Source organism: Perissodus microlepis, chromosome 9, assembly GCF_051167445.1.
Source record: "Perissodus microlepis isolate ML-2025 ecotype Zambia chromosome 9, ASM5116744v1, whole genome shotgun sequence".
NCBI lineage: Eukaryota > Metazoa > Chordata > Actinopteri > Cichliformes > Cichlidae > Perissodus > Perissodus microlepis.
The window spans coordinates 28,918,655-28,944,350 of NC_140469.1; the positions used below are offsets into that span (position 1 = coordinate 28,918,655).

Genomic DNA, 25,696 nt, shown 5'->3' on the forward strand with positions numbered 1-25,696 from the left:
AGGGCCTTCTACATTCACTTACACACATATTCAGGCCCACACCAACATGCACATAGAGAGTCATGGAAAGTACGCACGTTCACTCCCGCACGTACTAAGAACAGGGAGGTCAAAGGAGCTTGCAAAGAAAAGCGTCTGGACTTCTTTAAGTTTACTTGAAGACGTTTCACCTCTCATCCGAGAAGCTTCTTCAGTTCTAAGGTCAAATGGTGGAGAGTCCCAGATATAAACCTAGTGGGAGTATCCCCCCACAGAGGGACAAAAGGACCCCCTGATGATCTTCTAATCGCCTGAGCCAAGGTGTGAAACTGGGTGTGGGTCCCAATCAGCCAGGGTTTCGGGTGTGTTCATTGTGAAACCTGGCCCCACCTTATCATGCGAATTCCTGAGGTCAGATGGCCCAGGATGTGAGTGGGCGTTAAGGCGTCTGGGAAGGGATCTCAAAACTGGATTATAGATGGCAGAGAGTTGGTGTCGTAAACCCCCGCCTCTGTTCAAAGATGGTCGCTCACAGTGGACATAGATGGCTATGTCTCTTCCTCAAAAATTCGAACCACGACAGTTTTGGTGCCGGAAACCCGGTTTGAGGAGGGACAAATGGAGTTTGGCTGAGGTATAGTGGTGTCAAACAGACGGACAGTCAGGAGGTCGACTGAGTGATGGGCCCCGAAATAGGAGGTAAGCACCACCTGTTGATTCAAGAAATATCCAAAGGTGCTAAATTGGAAATTAAGCTAAATTAAATGTTCACTCAGTAGAGCTTCTGGTCTGTGTCCGTGGTGATTTTGGGGTAATTAGTGATAAAAGTTTGGGGAATATTGGACTGACTAAATTTATTGCTGTTTATTTTGGGGGTGAATTTTGAGTTAAGAGGTTATGTGTTTAAGTCAATACGGTGTGTGTTTAAAGTGATGTGGGTTGACTGGGGAGGCCAGCCAGCCAACCAGTAGTTTAGGGTATTCGGTCTGATTGATCAGCAGAACGCGGTTCGGGCGTCGAAATAACCACGGGCTAAGACCCGGGAGTGATGCTTATAATACACTTGAATAAATTGTCTTAGGACTGGGGCGCGGCCCCTAAGAGTGCAGTTGCTCAGCGTGTGGCGGCGACCCCTGATCGTGGACGCACGGTCAGGTTAAAAGCTCGGGTGGTACCCGGGGGATTTCGAGCCCCCCTTAAAAACTAAAGTGATCAAGGGGATCACTTTCCTTACTGCGCTGTTTGATTGACAGGGTGCGACCCGGCTGCGACTATTCAACGTCGGGGACTTGTGAACTTTAAGTAAAGCCAAAAGCGTGAACTGTGATATTTCACGTGGCTGGTGGAGGTCCTTGTTGCCTGGCGGGAAGCAGTTATAAATTAAGTAGGGCTTAGGAATCTGACCGCTCTCGGCGGGGGCGTCCTCGAAGCGGGTTTAATTGATTAGCAAGGCGCGGCCCTGGGCTGAAAGATGCTTTTAAATTAGTCGAAAAACTTAGGAACACCGGTAGAGAAATGAAGAAGATAAGTTGTTCTGGCATATGGTGTTTTCATACGTTTATACGGGCCCGTGTATGTAAATAGAATGTAAATTACCCGTGTATGTAAATTACCCGTGTATGTAAATAAAGTGTAAATTACATTGAGAGCGCTTATATTGTTTAAAAGCTTGCATGTACAGGCTTGCTTTTGTTTGTGGTAGAGAAAAAAGGAAAAGCGTCTCTCTCTCTCTGTCTCAAGAAGCTGCAGAGAGGGGGGCTTGGTGAAGTGCATGAGAGCCGCGTGGCTCTGTGTTCCTGAAAGAAAGAAAAGGTGGGGGCTGCGTGTGTGTGTGTGACAGGAAGTTTGCATGCCCATATAAGGAGTGAGCACCCAGAGAGAAAAACAGAAGAGGCAGACTCTGGCCACATGAAGCAATGGAGGCTTTAAGGAAAGAAATGAAAATGATATTAATGCTATGGTTTAGTGTGTCAATATATATAGGCCCCAAATAGATAAAGGTGGACTTTTCTCAACCTAGAATTGTGAGCATAGCAGCAAAACCATAGATTAACATAATTGGGAGAAAACAAGCCAAAGTTTGGTTTAAAATTTTACAGCTTGACCTCCCACTTGTCCCCATCCTGAGAAGAAGCTCAAAGGACAGTTAATCTTCTGATGAAGACCAACAGAACATCGTGGATTTGGGAAGAATTAATAGCAGGCAAAAGATAGTGCAACTGAACCGTTAACACCGAAACCAAACTGATGGGACCAGCAGCATGGAAGGAACTACGAGATGGAAACGTGCACTGTGAATGACAGGCTGGACAGTTGAACGGTGGGAAAGCACTGGACACTGATTGTCAGATTTGCCATGCTTGGAGTAATCTTGAAATAGACGACTGAAAAGATCAACAGAGAAGAAGAAACCACGTGATGAAACATGGACGGCGAAAGTGCAGGCTGTTCTTACCCTCCTCGACTAAATTGGTTTCAGTTATGTACTGAAATATAAGAATGGACACTAGAGGCTTCTTTCAAAGAAAAACTCAGGCTGGGACTTAATCCAAAAGGAAAATACTGAAGAGAAACAGAGAAGAAACGGACTGTGTTTGCTGGAGACTTCAAGACAACAAAAGGACACTGAGAAAAGAGGACGGGGACCAGTGAGAGGTGAAGCCGGACGAGTTCGACTGCAAGAATACAGGGTATAATTGGATTGAAATTAAACCCTGAACTCATGATGGTGTTTAGAGATGTCCACCAGAAAAAAGGGAAAATGAAGAAAGAAAATAACTGACAACTACGTGAATGAATGGAAAACACACATACACAAAGTGTTACATGTGAAATTATTTCTGGAAAGAATCAGAAGTGAGATAGTTTTGAATTAAGAAATCAGTGAAATGATGTGTGAATTAAACCTGATTATAACATACAGAGGCAATGAAGAAAGCAGCTTACACTCACTGAACATTAACAAAATACATAGGAAAAGCAATGAAGACCTGCTTACACTTATACACATGACATAAGCTGGTATTTCTGACCAGAGAGAGGGAAACGGGTAGTTTAAGTACTCACGATAATAATAAAATGTCTCAGTTGTGTTTCTTCAGGGGCGAAACAGACCTGGATCAATTCTCCATGTGCAGCGGTCGGAAGAAACCTATAGGTTAACTTGACTGGATGTGATAAGGCAAGTTTCTGGTTGAATTGTTCACAGCGCCATGTCTCCATAAACCTGACAAGTGGGCCCTAACTTCTGGCTGAGGACCAGGAATGCTGTTAATAAGGTGGGAACTTAAAATTTGGGTTAGCAAATTTGGGTAGGAAAACTGACGGCTTAAGTGGAGAAATGTGCAGGAGTCTGAAACACTGCAAAAGCAACATATGCAAATTCACATACACAAGCAGAAAATGCATTAGCCTTACAAGGACAAGCTCATAATGATTAATGCATAGACATTGATTAAACCTGGCTACGAACACAAACATACGCAATGAAGAACAGCTTGCTGTTTGTATGAGTGATAGAATGGTGTGAATGTTTAATAGAATACATTTGAGTTTGAAGTAGAGGAAATTCAAAGAAGCTATATGACAAAGGGAGTGAGTTATGAACAAAGAAAAAGTGATTAAAGTAGTTTTAAGCATAGCAGACAGAAGAGAAGTGCAGATTTGCATAGGAAACTTGTAGTTTAGTGATTATATGTTGTCGTAAGGGGGTGATTGTTGTGTGCAAATTGTGTGGTTTTAACAAGACTTTTCGGTGTATTGAGGAGGTGTAATTATGTGAGTTGACCCGGGAGTGTCAGGACTGCGGGGTCAATATTTGTGTGTGTAAGGTTGTTGAGGTTGTGGTGATGGGTTGATTCTGTCAGTGAGGTTCGGGTTGTTGTTGTTTTTGTTTTTAATAGAGGGAGTTTTAGGAAACATGGACATGTCTGAGAGGGGCCCATTATTTTTGTAACAGTGCACTTAGAGAAAACCTGTCAGGTGATTTTGTTTTGTGTTTTCATGAGCTAATAATCAGCTCTCTTTTTATTCCTCATTTTTGTTCTAAGCAGGCCTGTAACAGTGGATAACAGCGCTGATAAATTCTCGGGAAGAGCAAATATAAGGTGGGCTTTCCAGATTACAACTGGCCAAGGGGAAAGCTACCTGTGGGGATCTGATCAGGTCGTAAGTCCCTGTCGAAAAGGATTGTAGCGATTCAATCCAGTCCAAAACATAAGGAATTAGTTTCCTATCGAAAATAAAAAATGAATGAGCTAATTTTGCTGAGGGTGGAGAATCTGACGCGGGAGGCTCCACTATTAGCAAAATATGGTGTGATTACAGGTCAGTGAATGTGTGTCAAAATAAAGGGGGAATTTAGGGTTTAATAATTTAATTGTTAAATAATTTAGGATCATTCTCTGACTTTTGGGTTTTTTGGTCATTTGGATATGGTAAACAGAAACTGTTATTTTTATGTTAAGGTTAAAGGATTAAAGTGAACTGAATCCTGTTTAGAAGATACAATGCCAGTGTTTTAAAGCTGTGTACAAATTTTAGAGGGAAATTGTGGGATACGTTGACAAAGGAAGTAGTGGTTATAATGTAGGCTTACACATACAGATATTACATAGATTTATTTTTAGGATAAAGGGGAGAGCTTATAAGTAGAAATGATTTTTTATACATATTGCATTCTGTGCCTTTAAAGGAGTTGTGGCTCAATTCGTCTCTTGAGGGTCACGAGCTTTTGGCTAGCGCTATGATTGGCCAATCTACTGTGAGGAGGATATGAGTTATTGAGGGATTGCACACGCTTACAGACACAGAGTCCAGAAACACACATGAGAGTATTGATTCCAGGCAAAAGGCCTGAAATTCGTTTAGCTTTCAACTGAACTTAAAGACGGACCAAAGAGGAAGGAAAGCATATATTTTGGTTACGTCTGATAAATTAGAATTAGAAGGTATTTTTACATTAAAAGGAGCAAAATGAAATAAAAAGAGTTATATCAAAACAGGTTATAACATAGGAAATGTGAGGTTAAAGGGAAGTTAGTGTCAACACACAGGAGTTGTGTCTAGGCAGCATTTAGCTATGATCAAATTTATGCAGGAGTAATTGCTTATATGCTTAAACTCAATTGATTAGAGGGGAAATGGGGTTTTGTTTCCTTTGCAGAAGATCTCTGGACCATGAGAGAGGGTCAGAGCGAGGACACAATGTATTGCGACCTCTGGTGTTCCAGAGGGCGAGAGAGGGAGTGTGGAGCAGGGAAATTATTTTACTGCTATTGCTAAATAATAATCATCATCACCATTGCATTAATAATATAATTTACAGCACAGATATTGCATTCGGAGATTTATACAGTGTGTGTCTTTCAGAAAGACTAAGTTGCATTCTTTTACTAAGCTCTTAGTAGGGGTTCTTTTAAAGTTTTACTGTTGATTTTTGTTTTATATTTTGAACAGTGCACTGATTTTTGTTTGAGAGAGTCTTTTCTTTAAGCAGATCTGCACATCGGAAATTACAAGCATTACACGTCGGCGAGAAAATTGTTGCAAGTGAGTTTCTCCACATTAAAATGGGCTCTGGAGAAAGCCACTTATTGGGACAATTAGAAAATAAGGGTCCCTGCCTAAAAAGGATTCAGCGAGGTAATCCGATCTAAAGTTCTTGTTTTTCTTTTTGAAATGACGTCATTTTGCTGAGGGCGGAAATCTAAATGCGGTGATGGTTTCCACTATCAGCAATGAATGAATGAATGACTGGAAATAAAACAAACTGACTGACTGGTAAAAGCTGACAGGACTTGACCACGACTCAAGGTTAACCTCCACCTAGATAGGAAAAAAGGGTGGATGAATTTAGGTGTGTTTCTTTTTACAGGAGCAGATAGATGACAGCGACATCTGAGGTTGCATGACGATTTAACTGTTAAATACTACTTTCGGTGTTCGTGAACCTACCAGGGTGGTTGTTCAGGGGTTTGTGTTGTGTTGCTCACGGAGATAACTGTGAGAAAGTGTGTACACACCTGCGCAGCGTTAACATTTGCATTTTCTTCTTTTGAAACAGGGTGATTCTTTTTACAGGAAATGTTTTACAGGACCTCTGGAATGTGGATGGCTGACGCCTAACCTGAGATGGTCAAATGTGGTTTGCTAATGTTTGTTTTGGCATGTGGAGGATTCAGTAGAAAACAGACAAGTGACATGAGAAAACAAATAAGGGATGCAGTTTCTATGGAACAGTTTAATATGGGGTTCGTAGGGATAAAGCAAGTGGAGTGACATTGCTTAAGGGAAGTCACTGATTAAATTGGGGATAAAATAAATTGCGGCAATAATAGTGATGTAATGATTTGGGAAATCCTGAACGTGATACTTGCCTGTTGTGCTGAATACTTTATCACTTTCGTGATCTATAGTTGGTTATAAATAAGATGTCTGATTTAGCAGATTTGTTTTCCAGGATACAGGTTCCAGGTGGAGCTGGGAGTTAAATGAGCTTAACCTGTAACTGCTGACTGATGTTTTTACACAAGCTTACAGGTTGGCAGGAGATTGTTTTAGAGAAAATGTGTAACGTTCGTGTACAGGCCTCAGTAGGGAGTCAACATGTGGGAGGAGGCCAGGAAGGCCCAAGAGGAGGTGGCCCCGGAAGAGAGCTTACTCAAGATAAGCTCCACCCCAAGTAACACGGGGGGGAACATAGAGGCAGAATAATCCTCTCCCCCTGTGCCGCGGTTCTCCCCAGCAGTCTACCTGGGGACACGAAGAAAGAAGAGGAGCGTGACATGCCAAGCATTAATTCATTTCAGGCTCCTAATAGGCTAGGGCTCTAGTCTAAAGTATTTGATAGTTTAAAGGAATCGTAATAGTTTTGTACGGTTTTTACTTTTATACTCATAACGTTATACTCTTATCATGAAGTGAAAGTAAAAGAGCCTGGGAACAGTGATCATGAAATTGTGGGAAAATTGGAAAATAACGGGGATGTTGGGGTTAATAAGTGTTATAATGTGTTTGTTTGTTTATTGGCAGACAGGCGAATTGCCCAGACGCAGAGGTCTATCCGCTCCAGAGTCCAAACCGATCGAGTCGTCGAGGAAATTCAAGCGCGAGGTTGGCTCAGGTGGGAACAATTAGGTCCGACGTCTTTAATGGGAGTCCAAAATCGAATGGCTCTGGACATGTTGTTGGCTGAGAAAGGTGGAGTATGTGCAATGTTTGGTGACATGTGCTGCACCTTTATTCCCAACAATACTGCTCCGGACGGAACGGTCACTCGGGCGCTTGAGAATCTGAAAACGTTATTTAGAACCATGCATGAGCAATCAGGCGTGAACACGGGGCTGAGAGACTGGATCACGTCTGTTTTTGGGCAATGGAAGGGTGTGTTTATGTCTGCCATGTTTTCTCTTATAGTTTTTCTAGGTATATTGATGATCGGATGTTGTCTCATTCCTCTGGTAAGGCGAGTGTTGGTAAAACTGGTAAGCAGGGCCCTAGACTCTGGTTCAGCTGGTTCAGCTGGTCCGGGGTATATGATGCCGTTGCGAGAAGCCGCCTGGACGGAGGAGTGAAACAAATTCTGGTAAAGGTTGGCCGATGGCCAAAGAGGAGGAGTGTGGACAAGAGATATTTTATTTTGTATTCTTATGGTGACGATTTATAATCAGAACTATCATGGATCAATCATTCATCATTGTCGAACCAGTTGACAGAATAATCTCTGAATTATATCTATGGTAATCTGAGCAAAATATTAATGTATGTATATTATCATCACTTTAATTAGTCTATTGTTGTTCTCTATCATTCTTTCTATCTGCTTAAGCTGTTGCAAATGGTATCCATATCAGTGTATTCACACCTCTCGAAGCTGTGGGTCCAGTAGGGCCTTCTACATTCACTTACACACATATTCAGGCCCACACCAACATGCACATAGAGAGTCATGGAAAGTACGCACGTTCACTCCCGCACGTACTAAGAACAGGGAGGTCGTCTCAGGACAATCTCTCGGTTGGACACACAGTCTCACAAAATTGCACAACATATCACAAACTTGTTTGTCTCGAAAGTAGTATCGGATGTCTATATAAGGAGAACTTTGGAACTGTTATCATTTCCAGTAAGATCTAGCTGTGATGTCATCAGGGTAATATAAGGATGGGGAGTGGTCTGCTCGAGGAAGATTGTAAGATTGCTGTTGCAAGTTTCTTCCCACACTGTACTGTGTGTTTTAATAAAATAATTTGTGTTGACCCACTATGGACTTCCAGTCGTATGTCTCTTCCTCAAAAATTCGAACCACGACAGTCTCTGCTCCCTGATCTGTTTCCTGTGTTTGGAAAGAGTTGCAGCTTCATCGCGGAGTTTCTCTCGGTTTGTGGGCTCATCTAAAGGTAAGCACCGAGCTAACTTTACTGTGAGTTCAGTTCATGTTGAGTTTAGCTCCTGAATGAGGTCTTCTGCTGCTCTCCTCGGTGTCTGTTCACAGTTTATTGTGAACACGTTGAGAGAAGAGTGAGAGAGTGTTTGGAGAAAAACACCAACTAATCATTAGCTCAGCATGCTGGGAGAAGTCGGAGCAGAAAAGTCTTTTCATTGTCCCTGCAGCTGTTTTTCTGCCTGCACCAAACCTCTACAGCCTCATTTCTATTTGAAGTGATAACAGGAAATGGATGAGAGCGATCTGCTGCAGTATCAGGGTCACAATAAACTTTATTGTCCAGCTGCTGTGGATGAACACATGAGAGGAAGTGAACTCCTACAAAGTCTCATTTTAATGAGTCTGGCTGCTGTAAAGTGATGCACAGGAAGATATTAACAAAAACTAATGAAACAGAGATGAAAGTAAACAGTGTTCATATTTGAAAGCACAGAGAACAAATATATATTGTGGTGGTTAATGTGCAGCTCTTGGTGATTTGGGAGAATCATGTTTTTAATAATGTTGTGGATTGAATGTTGGTTTTTATTTTATTTTATCTACAGCAGTTTTTCCCACCTGTGATCGTTCAGATTGATTTGTTGGGTTGACTTGAATCATGTGAAGGTTTAAAGCTGCACTTCCCCCAAAAAGAATAAAGTATAATCGTGAAGAATGTAAAAATGTCTTCCTGTGTCAAACACAGCTGCAGTCAAAGCAGGAAGGAAAGCACTGAAACCACTGATCAAAGCTCATTAATCAATGGCCATGATTACCGTTCACAGTGTTGTGGTTCGAATTTGAGAAGAGACATACGACTGAAAGTCCATAGTGGGTCAACACAAATGATTTTATTAAAACACATATATGTGGTGAAGATGGGCTCTGCAAAACATCAGCCTCGATCTCCCGCGAACAATAGGTGGGTGTGATATTTATACTTGTAATATGCGTCACCGCAGATGCCTGTTCCAGTAACTCCAGCGAGGACATATTCTAAAAAAGAACAGCTACTTCCTCTGTTCCTCCAGATGCTTCCTGTAATTCCACTCCCTCTGCACTTCAGAACAGAACATGAGCATGCCGTTTACAAGCAACACAAGTCTACTATGTATGTGTGCAGGCCGACTTATGTCTGTGTTTTAACCTCAGTACATGACCTCACTCAACAAACAAAGACATTTTAGAAGTATACTTCCTGACTCCGTTTGAGTCATCTGTTACCAGGCAAACTTCAATGCAGCAGGCTGCTGAGCACACACACCAGCCTTCAATATGTGGTAAATTGTACTGTAAACATGTAGGGCAATTCTTTCAACTTGAACTTTGCTCCATAGATCAGTCGAACTCGCGCCGGCTGTAGCTTCAAACCATTAATTAACTTGACCTAGCTTATATGTGTATATAAGATTATAATGTAGTTATACTAACACCTGAAATACAGACTTTAATATAACATCAACAGTTTCAATAAATGTGTCAATGAAATGATAATGATAAATCATAAATGATGCAACAATAATGATAATGATTATGAATAGTAACAGTAAATAATATTTCATCCCGACAACAGTGAGTGAGTCGCTGCAATCACAGCATTTGATCAATGAGCTTTAATCATTGGTTGTTGGGGAATGGTGGAGGTGGTGGGACTGGGGGGCTGAAGGTGTGGAAAGTGTGGGGTGGGGGAGTAACAGGTCTGTCCCTGTTTGTGGAAACCACAGGAGGAGCTGTTCAGGCTGTTGCTGGGTGTGAATTGTTGATGGAGTCTTTAAACTTGTAGTTGCTGTTTTCCAGACTGAAGCAGAGTCGTTAGCTGAAAACTGGTTTTAGAGGTTTGTTCAGGACACCTTCTCAGGCTCTTACAGCCTTACCTGTATCATAACAAAGTGTATAAACCCCAATCCACCTTTAACATGGTCCTTCTCCCAAACCTTCAAATAGGACTTTCTGGCCCTGTCATAGTAAAGGGCTGCTTAGAATATTAGAGCCAATGTCACAAAGTTCCTCCTGAAGTATAAGTGAGTGAGAGAGTTTCCTCACTTTGCAGCACAACACGTCTCACAAGATTTCTACAAGCAATCAGAGTGAAATTTGTACTTTGTGTTGTCAGATGAACATATGAGACACTTTGACTCTTCAGTGCAGTGTGGAGCCTAACAAAGATCTGTTTTGTGTCCCAGCTGATCAGCAGGAGGAGAAGAGTCTGACGGAGCAGCAGAGGAACATTTTCAGCTACTTGGACTCAGCTGAGTCACTACAGAGGAAACAATGAGCTCAACACAGAAGGTATCGGAGTGAAATATTATTTTACATTCATAATCTATGTTACTATTCATAATCCTTATTATTACTGTTGCATCATTTATGATTTATCATTATTGTCATTTCATTGACACATTTATTGAAACGGTTGATGTTATATTAAAGTCTGTATTTCAGGAGTTAGTATAATTACATTATAATCTTATATACACATATATTGCCTTTTGTGCTTATTAAAGAGTTGAAGTTAATTAATGGTTTAAAGCTACAGCCGGCGCGAGTTCGACTGATCTATGGAGTAAAGTTTAAGTTGAAAGAATTGCCTACATGCTTACAGTACAATTTACCACATATTATACATGTTGTCTAGAGATGAAATAAAGGCCGTGTGCCCTGTGCTATTGATGTTTGCCTGGTAACAGATGACGTAGAGGGGGGTCATTCACTAAGGTTAACAACACAGACACATAGTCTGCCTGAGTAAATTGACTGCAAATGTTGTTTACCGGCATACGTGACAGTTTAGCTCTGATAAGCGCAGAGGGTGGAATAACAGGAAGCGTCTGGACAAACAAAGGAAGTAACTGTTCTTTTTTAGAATATCTCCTGAGATAGAATTACTGGAACATGCATGTTGTTTTCCATTTGGAGTCACGTATATTATGTGTATAAATATCACACCCAAGCTCTTGTTCGGGGGAGATCGAGGCTGAGGTTTTCCAGAGCCCATCTTCACCACATATATGTGTTTTAATAAAATCATTTGTGTTGACCCACTATGGACTTTCAGTCGTATGTCTCTTCCTCAAAAATTCGAACCACGACAAAGGTGAGGAAAATATCACAGTTTCACCAAATAATCAGTCACGTCTCAAACTCTCATACTCCCAACCTGTTATATGACTGTGTTGTATATTATGTTGTTTTTTAGAGACCACAGCACATGTTAAAATAAGGAAGGTTTATTCATCAAAATTATTAATAATCAAATGGACATTTGTCAGAGTTTTACCCCTGATACTGCTGGATAAACAGAAACTCACTCAGGAACGAGGTCACACAGAGCTCAAGTTTTCACTCGCGAGGGGGAAGCAGTTGTCTCCAGCCCACTTCAACTTGCTTTCCCCCTGCAGGTTGTTTTTATTGGTTACACACATGAATATTCATAAAGCTTGTTGCTGTATTACCTATGAGAAACTACTATAACTGATTACAAAGTGATTGTGCTGTGCAAGCGTGATTATACATTGTGTGTGGTTATCTGATGGGAGTGCAGCTCTCCCAGATTGTTGTTGGTAGAATCTGTTCTTCTCAAGGCTGCTTGTTCCCCTTATCAATGTCATGCACGTAGTCATATGCGTAGGTTACCTAGATAGCAAACAGAAGCATTCTAGCTTTCTAAATGGCATTGTGTAGCTTTTTAAATGGCAACCTGTAACACATACATTAAACCTAACAGTTTTTTCATCACCCCAAAAAATACACGTTCAAAGCACCACAACAGCAGCCTGATATGAAACAGAAGCTGTCAGCTGAGCTCTGTAGAGTGGGCAATTATAATGAAACTCTATATTATAATTTGTAGATTCAAGCTGCTCTTCATATGTTTGGCCAGCAGATGTCACCAAAGAGGACTGTGTTGAAAAGCTTTGAGCAATGAACCTTTTTTCAATACAAGCTTCAGTGTTTCAGAAAGCTTCATTTGGCCATCACTGATATAAATAATATTATAGAAATGATCAGGGGAGGCAAAAGTACATTTACTCTATACTTAAGTAGAAGTACAGATATTAGTGTTATAAATACTTAAGTAAAAGTATTCATTCACCTTCTTTACTTAAGTAACAGTGAAAAAGTACAGGCTCTGAAATGTAATCAGAGTAAAAAAGTAAAAGTAGCTCCTTGAAGAACATTTTAACCACATGTTTTTATCCAAAGTTAACTGAACCTTGTGCTTTATTAATGTAATAATAAAATAAGATTAGTAAATGAAGTACAAACTATTTATTTCTAATAAAGGTTCTCTGTTTGAATCAGTCTAGTAGAAAATAAAGGAAAATAAAACATATGTGTATTTTCTGTTGCCTACACTGTAGAGGGTGACTTTGCCTCTAAACAGGAACATGAGCAGGGAAGAGGTTAAAGTGGGATTGAGCAGGTGGGAACCCTAAAATCAGCTGTAGTGGCTCAGCGTGGGGAAAAGAATCACAGCTCACAATAATTTCTATTGAGAGCTCCAGTAGATTTTCTTAAAGTACAGGCTGTGATCAGCTGACCTGCTGCTCTCTGTGGATGTACACAACTGAATTCAACCAGATGTCAGCAGATGTTTCACGAGCTGTCCTGGCTGATTTCCATCCTCTACACTGACAGTACACTGTCTTTATATTAGACACTATACTGTTGGTATGAAGGTGGAACTCAGTGAATGGATGTCAGCATCATGAGCTTCAGTTTAAATTAATCTCTGCTACACTTGATGTAATCTAACTCTGACATGAGCAACACAGTCACTGTGCACCAGTCACACACTGTTGTTTACTTTAAATCCATCACAGTTCAGCAAACTAACCTGTTTATCCTGCACTAACCTGCAGAGGATCTTCATGCAGTCTTTAAATAACACAGTTAATCTGCCTCAGATTGTTTTGCAGCATCTTTCATAATCTGAAAAAACATAATGTCACATGTACAGACCCAATATCTGATTTCCACACATGAGGACTTACATGTAAGCTTTGATCTCCAGTTGATCAAATCCCACTGAGCAGTCCTTCCCTTTAAATCTAACCTCTCTTCTTCCTCTCCTGTCCTGTGTGTCTTATCTTTCTCCATCTCTGAGTGAAGTTAGCTCTCTTTCTTTTCTCTCCCTGTGATGTACAGCAGCTGGACCTTTAGCCAGCAACACACTGTGAGACAAACTGCACACAAACAGTTTGTGTGTTTGCTGATGTTTGTTGATAGAAACGCTGCATTTGAAATTACCTGTTTGTTCAGGTGCTGTGCAAAAAAGAAAGAAGAACAACGTCTCACTTTAACTCCTGACTATGACTCACAGTTTTGCCTCTTTCATCTCTTTTTATGTTTCATACCCTGGTGATTAGTACACAATCAGGATTGTCTTTCATGTGTTACTTTTCAGGCTCAATTTGGTTTGATGTTTGAAACCAAAAGTGAAAAGTCTATTTTGATAATATAATGAGTAGAAAGTCTTTTTTTTCTGTGGGGAGTAAAAGTAAGGAAAACAAGGAAAAAAATATTTTAGAGTGTTTAAACAGTCAAGAATTATTTTTAACACCAGGTTGGATGTAATGTGTTTCTACTACCAGCAGGTGGGGATAAGAGACCTTTAAGGTGTTTGGTGCCACACTCCACCTTCAGGTTTAAAACTAGTGTTAATGGAGGGAGTTTGAAGGTTCAGTTGTTCCACGACTGCATTTCACTCACTGCCTCTGTTTGTATCTCTGTCACTGCAGGACCAACATGGAGCGAGAAGTCAGCGCTCTCAGGAGGCCGACAAACCTCACAGAAGAAAGGGAGAGAAAAAATACACCTGTGACGATTGTGGGAAGGAGTTTACTCTGAAGGACAAACTGAAGCAGCATCAGGTCATCCACACTGGAGTTAAAGCGTACAGCTGTGACTTGTGTGGAAAGAGTTTTTCCAGGAAGGATTCCCTAAAAAGACACCAAGTCATCCACAGTGGAGTTAAAGCGTACAGCTGTGATCAGTGTGGCATAGCTTTTACTCACAGAGGCAGCTTACAGAATCATCTAGTTACCCACTCTGGAATTAAGGCATACAGCTGTGACATCTGTGGAAAAACTTTCAGCCTGAAACAGAGCCGAAATAAACACCTACGCATTCACACCGGACATGATGTGTACTGCTGTGAACAGTGTGGCAAACAGTTTATAACAAACCAAAAGTTACAATACCACATGTTTACCCACACTGAGGAGAGACCTTATAAATGTGACCTGTGTGAGAAGACTTTTAAATCTCCACATGATCTGAGACGACACCAACAGATACACACCAGAAAGAGACTCTCCAAGCGCAGTTACTGTGAGGTATGTATTTATGTTTTTATCTTGTCATTTTAGCCTGACTGTTTGGAACAACTCTGCTCATTAAACTGTGTTAGCATGTTAGCAATTCTACTGCAGGGGAAAAGGCTGCATCTGAGGCACAGTTAATCTGCCTCAGATTGTTTTGCAGCAAGTTTCATAATCTGAAAAAAAGACATAATGTCATATGTACAGACTAGAGATGAACCGATCCGATATTACGTATCGGTATCGGTCTGATACTGAAGTAAATTACTGGATCGGATATCGGAGAGAAATAAAAAATGTAATCCGATCCATAAATATCAAAAAAGCACCTCACAAAACTTGCGACATGGCGTAACTCGGCTCATAACCGTAGCACGTGGCAGCAGTATGCATCATGTTATAGAGCGGCTGTGGCGTGCGGGACCTTTCTGCGGTCTGTTTGAGCATTTGGAGCCTCGCTACCAATCCGGCATTTCATCTCTGAGGAAGTTATCCCAGAGAGAAGTAAAGCAAGTGTGTAAGTTCATCTCTGAATGTTTGTAAAGCATTCCCACATTAAGCTTAACAACCAATATATGGAGCGACTGCCTCTTCTCTCTCCCTCCCTCTCCTGCTGCTACTTCAATCATGAAACTGATTTAATGATCAGCTGATTGGCTTTTCTGTTGCGCGTCCGTCTCTCTTCTAGAGCAGGGCGATATGGCCAAAAATATTTATCACGATATATATTTGAAAATTTGCGATAACGATATAACTGACGATATAATTGATGCGAGACAAAATACAACTCCACAACTTTACTAGCGCAAAAAGACAACCTTCCATTTATTTTCACTTAAACAAGAAGCTGGTTTTTATGTACATTAAAGCTTTATAAAAATTTAACAGTGCAAATGCAAATTCCTTGCTGAAAGTTTAACCAAAAGGCATTTCCAGTAGAAATGGGCTGACATATCCTGAGCATAACCATGTATAATATCCACTGAAGTTAAAAAGAGGTGCTTTGCAACATTAAACTGCAGTGTGCAGTACATATTTTTCGGACCATAAGGTGCACGGGATTATAAGGCACATTAAGCGAAACAAAGCAGTCAGATAAATCAAACTTTATTAAACTCATTCTTCTTGCTTCCTCCACTTCTGTACCATTGATTCATTAATGTTGAATTCTCTGGCAGCTGCTCTATTCCCATGTTGTTGCAGTATATTAATGACTAACCTTGTATTGTGGATGGATTATCTCAGTTGTTCTCCTGACTGAAGTTTGGTCCGTTTACAGCATCCTGCCATGCGATTGCATTTGTCTCTAACTATCAGGAACCTTAACGTTAACTTTTATAAGTGGAAAAGTGTTAGTGTTCATCCTCCAGCTTCACTGTTTATGTTATGCTAACATAGCTGTGTCGCTAGCGATCACGTAGCACATCATTATATACCAGCTAGCCCAACTTCAGTAACCCTACAAACGTGACTGCTGTTTAGTTTCCTGTCTTCATTTATGTTGGAAGTGATAGCAGAGCTGTACGTTTGAATTTTTTCAGAAATCTCTCAGTCAGAACATGCAATATCATGCTTGAGTAACTAGCGAAACTAGCGAGCTAACTTCCGCTAGCTTCCTGCTAACTTCTAACTCCATTAAATGTAATAAATTTTGTTTTCATGGATGCCTGGAAGTTAAACTTCATAGTTACACCTGGTAAAGCAGCAATGCTGATCGTTTTATTAAAGATGAAAGAATTTAGACAGTTTTTAACTCTCAGTGATGCTGCAGTGTTCGTTTGACCTGAAGCAGACTGAGTTTAGGACCAGTGTTGCCAACTCCTCAGTAAGGAAAATCGCTATTGGTTGTCCTAAAAGTCGCTAGAAGTCACTAAATGACGTCATCGCCTAATTTGCATAATTGGTCATGCTAATCTAATTGTAACCTATGTTGTTGGAGAGAGAAATAATATCGTGGAAGAGACATAAAGTGAGTAAAAAACGTCCTAAATGCATTTAGAGTTTATTTAGAACTACAAATTAAATTTCTTTTAGCAATTATTGTCTTTTTTTAATGTCACAATTCCAACCCTGCTCCTTTACCCGGGCTTGGACCGGCAAAAGTGACCCGAAATAGGCACTCTGGTGGAGTTACTTTGTGTGTGTGTGTGTTTATAAGTAGTTTTAAACCTTGTGATCCACAAAATAGTAAATGAAGTACAAACTATTTATTTCTAATAAAGGTTCTCTGTTTGAATCAGTCTAGTAGAAAATAAAGGAAAATAAAACATATGTGTATTTTCTGTTGCCTACACTGTAGAGGGTGACTTTGCCTCTAAACAGGAACATGAGCAGGGAAGAGGTTAAAGTGGGATTGAGCAGGTGGGAACCCTAAAATCAGCTGTAGTGGCTCAGCGTGGGGAAAAGAATCACAGCTCACAATAATTTCTATTGAGAGCTCCAGTAGATTTTCTTAAACAGGGCTCTAGACTATCTTTTTGCCATGGGCGTACCGGTACGCCTAACTTTAAAAAGTTAGGCATACCGGCACAAAAGTTAGGCGCACACAAATTTTATAATAATTTATATAATATAATGTGTTTTTCTGGATACACTGTGCTTTTTCAGCTTTCAAAGATTGATGACACAGTGTCAGAGCACTGGGTATGAATTTCAGAAGGATCAGGCCTTAACTTAACAGAAAAGTTAGCAATAGTTCTTTTCCTATTACAGCTACATCCACTTCTGTCGTGCCTAGGCTGCTCACTAGGGCTGGGTATCATCACTGATTTCTATAATCCGTTCGATTCCGGTTTTCAAAGTCCCGATTCGATTCAACTTAGCCTCAGACAGTCAGAAATATTATAATTCTGATCATTTATCAGTACTGACTTCATCAGAATTGTGAACATCACAGCAGATGCCTTTGTGTGAAAGTAACTGAGAATAAAACACAGAAAAACATGAAGGAGATTTTCCTGGTCTGGCTTTTTATAGCAGATAACCTTAAAAATATTCTACAATGTTCTGCATATAAAGTTTCAATTTCTTCAGTATTGAACAGCAGAAATTAGGCTTTCTTGTCCGAGGTCATTTAAGTGAAAAAAGAAAAAGACAGCGCTGTAAACAACGGTAGACTGGTGGGTAATAAGCGAATGAATAATACAGAAAACAGAGATTGGAGACGGGAAACTGTTCTTGAAGTACAGAGAGAGATAGAGAGAGAGCTAGCTGTGCATGAAGTGTGATTTTAATTGTCGTGGAAGCAAAACAGCAAAATTCATGACGACATTGATCAAATGTGAAGCGCAGTTTGCTGCTTCTTTTGCTGCTGGCTCGGTGAATTTTGTTTGGAGAGAGACAAAACCTGTAGCTCAGAATCAGCGCAAAAAGACGTAATCACAGCGCGGGATGGCACAGGTGGGGATAAGAGACCTTTAATGTGTTTGGTGCCACACTCCACCTTCAGGTTTAAAACTAGTGTTAATGGAGGGAGTTTGAAGGTTGAGTTTGTCCCACGACTGCATTTCACTCACTGCCTCTGTTTGTATCTCTGTCACTGCAGGACCAACATGGAGCGAGAAGTCAGCGCTCTCAGGAGGCCGACAAACCTCACAGAAGAAAGAGAGAGAAAAAACACACCTGTGACGATTGTGGGAAGGATTTTACTCTGAAGGCTAAACTAAAACAGCATCAGGTCATCCACACTGGAGAGAGACCGTTCAGCTGTGACTTGTGTGGAAAGACTTTTTCCTGGAAGGGTTCCCTAAAGATACACCAACTCATCCACAGTGGAGTTAAAGCGTACAGCTGTGATCAGTGTGGCAGAGCTTTTACTCACAGTGGCCACTTACAGAATCATCTAGTTACCCACTCTGGAATTAAGGCATACAGCTGTGACATCTGTGGGAAAACTTTCAGCCGGATTGAGAGCAGAAATACACACCTACGCATTCACACCGGACATGATGTGTACTGCTGTGATCAGTGTGGCAAACAGTTTACAACAGGCCCACAGTTACAACAACACATGTTTACTCACACTGAGGAGAGACCTTATAAATGTGACCTGTGTGAGAAGACTTTTAAAGCTCCACATTACCTGAGACTACACCAACAGATCCACACCAGAAAGAGACTCTACAAGCGCAGTTACTGTGAGGTATGTATTTTTATTTTTATCTTGTCATTTTAGCCTGACTGTTTGGAACAACTCTGCAAATTAAACTGTGTTAGCATGTTAGCAATTCTACTGCATGGAAAAGGCTGCATCTGAGGCGGCACAGTTAATCTGCCTCAGATTGTTTTGCAGCATGTTTCATAATCTGAAAAAAAAAACATAATGTCACATGTACAGACCCAATACCTGATTTCAACACATGAGGACTTACATGTAAGCTTTAATCTCCAGTTGATCAAATCCCACTGAGCAGTCCTTCCCTTTAAATCTAACCTCTCTTCTTCCTCTCCTGTCCTGTGTGTCTTATCTTTCTCCATCTCTGAGTGAAGTTAGCTCTCTTTCTTTTCTCTCCCTGTGATGTACAGCAGCTGGACCTTTAGCCAGCAACACACTGTGAGACAAACTGCACACAAACAGTTTGTGTGTTTGCTGATGTTTGTTGATAGAAACGCTGCATTTGAAATTACCTGTTTGTTCAGGTGCTGTGCAAAAAAGAAAGAAGAACAACGTCTCCTAGGGCTGCACGATTTTGCATAAAATGAGAATCACAATTTTTTTTGCTTAGAATTGAGATCACAATTCTCTCACGATTTTCTTTTCTAATATAAATATTTATTGCACTTATTAACTGCACATCAACTTCGTAACAGTTGAGACTGAACATAAGAACAATTTCGTCTCCACCGTTGCTCGACACTGCGTGTATACAGCAGGTAGTGCAACATTTGAAAAATAGTTGCGGGATGGCACTGTGTAGCGTTTGTCTAGGGTAGGGGTCAGCAACCTTTAACACCCAAAGAGCCATTTGGACCCGGGTTCCACGCAAAAGAAAACACTGGGAGCCGCAAATACTTTTTGACATCTAAAATGAAGATAACACTGTATATATTGTTTTTTACCTTTATGCTTTGTGTGAACAACTAAGGTGTGTTGCTTATGAAATCCATGAAGTGCTACAGAGAAAATTTCATTTTATTTCTGTAATTAACACATTTTGAACTCTTAAAGAAATATAACAAAAGGAAAGACACCCAGCTGAACTAAAATGATCCATGTAGCAAAGAAAAACTGTTGTGAGCCGCCACCCTTATATCGTCTTTGGGCTTTTGGAGCCTTGACCTGACTTTTAAAAAATAACTGGAAAAAAGCACTATGCTGCTAAAAGATGAAAAATAGATATTTGCAAAATTCTGCCCAAATATGTATTTTACCTGGTTAATGTGTGTGGCGGGGCGTGGTCTGCAGCGCTGCTGCAGGGGAGGCGGATGCACCTGAGCGGGACCCGCAATCACGCCTTGCCGCCTTAAAGTCTGTGCTCTCTATGCTGTTGTGTTGGTGTGTGTCGGGCTGTGAGCTGAGAAGCTACAGCCGGCTGTATGCGTACAGCAACCGTGTGTGAAAAGTGGTCAATAAAGAGATGCTGAAAAGCGTGTTCATACAAACATCGTCGGGTCTGCCGTGATATGTTTACAATGGGACTTCTGCTCCTGAACCTCTGCGCACAGCGTCTGCAGATCGGGGTTGTACGAAGTCACTTTCATCTTTACGCAGGACTGTAAGCTGTCATCTGTGAGGCGTGAGCGGCGTTTGTTTTTAACATAGTTCACGGTGGAGAACAGCTGCTGACATAATGTGGATCCGAAGATCCATAATTGGCCTACCTGGGGTTGAAAGTCTCGATAAATTTCATGGCGTTTCGGGGGGTACACCGGCTTCCGCCAGTGTGACGCTTATTTTGAGCGAAAAAAAAAATAGAATATAATTTTATTTTTATGTTTCAATATCACAATAATCTTCCAATTTAGAACTACAAGTTAAAAAAGAACTAACATAAATAAAATACACTTCAGCTAAATACTTCTAATTTATTTTTCCAAACCATGCAGAGCTGCACTGTAAGGACTAAAGAGCCGCAGGTTGCCGACCCCTGGTCTAGGGTGTTGATCATTTTCCTAAATCCCTCGTTTTGCACAGTGTTGATGGGAGCCATATCTTTAGCCAGGTGATAAGTGAAAGCCTCCGTAATTTCTTTGTGCCTGCGGGAGTTCGACGGGTATGGGGAGGCGCTGTATAAGGTTCCCGTTATTGATGTTTGGGTGGTTGACCGGGACGGATTTTCTCCTGTCACTTTCTTGACCTTTACAGCTTTGTCATCTCTCACGTGTTCTCCGTTGTTTTTTCCCCTGCATCAGCAAGCTGGCTTCTGTATCACGTGGTATAAGGCTCCGCCCTTGTCATTTGTTGAGCAGGAAGAGTGAGCGCTTGTGTTCATGTCCCGGATCAAAATGCGGTACAATCGTCATCTTTTTTTTTCTTTTCTTTTTTTTTTAATCGTTGTCATTTGGAAATGAGATCGCACATAAGTATGAATTGAGATCGCGATTTTCTAACGATTAATTGTGCAGCCCTAGCATCTCACTTTAACTCCTAACTATGACTCAAAGTTTTGTCTCTTTCATCTCTTTTTATGTTTCATACCCTGGTGATTAGTACACAATCAGGATTGTCTTTCATGTGTTACTTTTCAGGCTCAAATCGGTTTGATGTTTGATGCCCTTAGTGATGAAATAACTCCCCTCAAATTCCTCAAACCAAAAGTAAAAAGTCTGTTTTGAAAATATAATGAGTAGAAAGTCTTTTTTTTAATGTGGGGAGTAAAAGTAAGGAAAAAAAGGAAAAAATATTTTAGAGTGTTTAAACAGTCATGAATTATTTTTAACACCAGGTTGGATGTAATGTGTTAGAACTACCAGCAGGTGGGGATAAGAGACCTTTAAGGTGTTCGGTGCCACACTCCACCTTCAGGTTTAAAACTAGTGTTAATGGAGGGAGTTTGAAGGTTGAGTTTGTTCCACGACTGCATTTCACTCACTGCCTCTGTTTGTATCTCTGTCACTGCAGGACCAACATGGAGCGAGAAGTCAGCGCTCTCAGAAGGCCAACAAACCTCACAGAAGAAAGAGAGAGAACAAATACACCTGTGACGATTGTGGGAAGGGTTTTCCTGCTAAGTCTACACTAAAACAGCATCAGGTCATCCACACTGGAGAGAAACTGTTCAGCTGTGAATTGTGTGAAAAGTCTTTTTCCTGGAAGGGTTCCCTAAAAAGACACCAACTCATCCACAGTGGAGTTAAAGCGTACAGCTGTGATCAGTGTGGCAAAGCTTTTACTCACAGTAGCAGCTTACAGAATCATCTAGTTACCCACTCTGGAATTAAGGCATACAGCTGTGACATCTGTGGGAAAACCTTCAGCCGGTTAGGGAACCGAAATACACACCTACGCATTCACACCAGACATGTTGTGTACTGTTGTGAACAGTGTGGCAAACAGTTTATAACCAACATGCAGTTACAACAACACATGTTTACCCACACTGAGGAGAGACCTTATAAATGTGACCTGTGTGAGAAGACTTTTATAGCTCCACATTACCTGAGACTACACCAACAGATCCACACCAGAAAGAGACTCTCCAAGCGCAGTTACTTTGAGGTATGTATTGATATTTTTATCTTGTCATTTTAGCCTGACTGTTTGGAACAACTCTGCAAATTAAACTGTGTTAGCATGTTAGCAATTCTACTGCATGGAAAAGGCTGCATCTGAGGCGGCACAGTTAATCTGCCTCAGATTGTTTTGCAGCATGTTTCATAATCTGAAAAAAAAACCATAATGTCACATGTACAGACCCAATACCTGATTTCAACACATGAGGACTTACATGTAAGCTTTAATCTCACGTTGATCGAATCCCACTGAGCAGTCCTTCCCTTTAAATCTAACCTCTCTTCTTCCTCTCCTGTCCTGTGTGTCTTATCTTTCTCCATCTCTGAGTGAAGTTAGCTCTCTTTCTTTTCTCTCCCTGTGATGTACAGCAGCTGGACCTTTAGCCAGCAACACACTGTGAGACAAACTGCACACAAACAGTTTGTGTGTTTGCTGATGTTTGTTGATAGAAACGCTGCATTTGAAATTACCTGTTTGTTCAGGTGCTGTGCAAAAAAGAAAGAAGAACAACGTCTCACTTTAACTCCTGACTATGACTCACAGTTTTGCCTCTTTCATCTCTTTTTATGTTTCATACCCTTGTGATTAGTACACGATCAGGATTGTCTTTCATGTGTTCTTTTCAGGCTCAAATTGGTTTGATGTTTGATGCCCTTAGTGATGAAATAACTCCCCTCAAATTCCTCAAACCAAAAGTAAAAAGTCTGTTTTGAAAATATAATGAGTAGAAAGTCTTTTTTTTCTGTGGGGAGTCAAAGTAAGGGAAAAAAGGAAAAATATTTTAGAGTGTTTAAACAGTCATAAATTATTTGTAACACCAGGTTGGATGTAATGTGTTAGAACTACCAGTTGGTGGGGATAAGAGACCTATAAGGTTTTTGGTACCACACTCCACCTTCAGGTTTAAAACTAGTGTTAATGGAGGGAGTTTGAAGGTTGAGTTTGTTCCACGACTGCATTTCACTCACTGCCTCTGTTTGTATCTCTGTCACTGCAGGACCAACATGGAGCGAGAAGTCAGCGCTCTCAGGAGGCCGACAAACCTCACAGAAGAAAGAGAGAGAACAAATACACATGTGACGATTGTGGGAAGGGTTTTCCTGCTAAGTCTAAACTAAAACACCATCAGGTCATCCACACTGGAGAGAAACCGTTCAGCTGTGAATTGTGTGAAAAGACTTTTTCCTGGAAGCGTTCCCTAAAAACACACCAAATCATCCACAGTGGAGTTAAAGCGTACAACTGTGATCAGTGTGGGAGAGCTTTTACTCACAGTAGCAACTTACAAAGGCATCTAGTTACCCACTCTGGAATTAAGGCATACAGCTGTAACATCTGTGGGAAAACTTTCAGCCGGATTGAGAGCAGAAATACACACCTACGCATTCACACCGGACATGATGTGTACTGCTGTGAACAGTGTGGCAAACGGTTTATAACCAACACGCAGTTACAACGCCACATGTTTACCCACACTGAGGAGAGACCTTATAAATGTGACCTGTGTGAGAAGACTTTTAAATCTCCACATTACCTGAGACTACACCAACAGATCCACACCAGAAAGAGACTCTACAAGTGCAGTTACTGTGAGGTATGTATTTATATTGTTATCTTGTCATTTTAGCCTGACTGTTTGAAACAACTCTGCTCATTGAACTGTGTTAGCTAGGGTTGGGTTTTGATAATCGATTTACCGATTAAAATCGATTCTGGCTTGGATAACGTGACATCAATTCATTAAAATCCTGAATCGAATTTTTTAATATAATTTTATTTTGCCCGAAACGCCCGAACCTCAGGTGAAACCTCACAAAATTTTGACAACCACCAAACAGCTCAAACAGTAAACTAGAGGAGGTACACGGATTCTGCACAAAGCGCAGACCCGCGAATTAGAATCAGTGAGTTGTCGCCTTTCTCACCTGACGGCACGGACACAGTCGGGGCTGAAAGCTTGCAGCTCACTGATTCTAATGTTTCGGCAATTCTACTGCATGAAAAAGCAGCTCTGAGTGATTATTCAGATTTTCATTTCAGTTATGATTTTGTTTGTTTTTTATTTGCTCTTTATTTCAGGCGATGTTCAGGATAAAAATGGTGAAGGACTGACTTACACTGTCTTTGTGTCTTTGTTTAGAAGCAGAGCGACACAGATGGATCCAGTTCTCAACCCTGTCATCACTGTGGTGGTGGGAAAGACTTTCGTTGTGACCTCTGTGGAAAAACTTTCAGTTGGAAAGCTGACCTAAAAACACATCAACGTAGACACACTGGAGACAAACTGAAATACTGCAAAGAATGTGGGAGAAGCTTCACCACATCAAGTGGATTAAAACAACATGAACTCATTCACAGTGGGACAAAAAAGCACCTCTGTGATCAGTGTGGATCATCTTTCATTACTGCAAGTGAGCTTAAAAGACACAAACGAGTCCACACAGGAGAGAAACCATACAAGTGCAGACACTGTGACAAAAGATTCTCACAATCATCTCTTCGTAGTCTTCATGAACGTACACACATGGAAGGAAACTACAGCTGTGACCAGTGTGACAAGAGCTTCAGGAATCTCAGTTCATACTCCGAACACAAACGATCCCACGTTACTAATAAACTGTTTCACTGTTACCAATGTGCCCAAACATTCACTTCATTATCTGCTCTGTGCAAACATCAGCGTGATCACTCCCATCACAGTGAATCTGAAGAGACAGAAAGATCCTCTTCTGGTTTCAGGGTCAAACTCAAAACCCTTGAGATCAGGCTCCACAGAGTTCAGAGTGAATCTCCTGTAAAGATCTGATGAGGCAACTATGAATGAAAATGGTTCTCTAGTCTCATTTTAAGCTTTCTAAACTGTTCTGCTTCAGTGTTCATGTCGAGTGGTTCGCTTTGTTCCAGCAGTTGGATGAAGAAGTTTGAGCTGTGATTTCATTTCCTGTATTTCAGAGTAAAGACTGAAGTGACAAATGGAAACATGTTTACAGTCACAGTCAGATGAACTGTTTTCAGTGGCACAGATGGAGGTTTATCAGAGGAGGAGACTTGGCTGTTCTCCACTCACACTGAACAGGGTTCCTGCAACTTATTAAAAATCTGACCTGAAAGTTATGAAAAATTTCCTTGTAACACTGAGTTACAGTAGGGGGGCTGCTCCGTAATCCAGTTCAATAACACATCTCCTGACATTAAACATAAGCTTATTTAATAACGTGAATCTCTTTTTGTCCAGATTTTTATTCAGAGGCAGCAACCGTGGTAAGAATTGAACCGGATGTTTATATATCTTAAAGT

The 25,696-nt window shown here is 40.8% G+C and overlaps 1 protein-coding gene across 1 annotated transcript; it reads left to right on the forward strand.

The window, feature by feature from the left end:
* Positions 1–378: 378 nt before the first annotated feature.
* On the forward strand, positions 379–25,619 carry LOC146380724 (uncharacterized). Its single transcript, XM_084940213.1, has 7 exons — positions 379–8,378; positions 10,588–10,693; positions 14,146–14,742; positions 18,272–18,868; positions 21,788–22,384; positions 23,397–23,993; positions 24,540–25,619. The coding sequence occupies exons 2-7, from the start codon at positions 10,676–10,678 to the stop codon at positions 25,203–25,205; spliced, it is 3,072 nt and encodes a 1,023-aa protein (XP_084796339.1). The 5' UTR covers positions 379–8,378; positions 10,588–10,675; the 3' UTR covers positions 25,206–25,619.
* Positions 25,620–25,696: the final 77 nt, after the last annotated feature.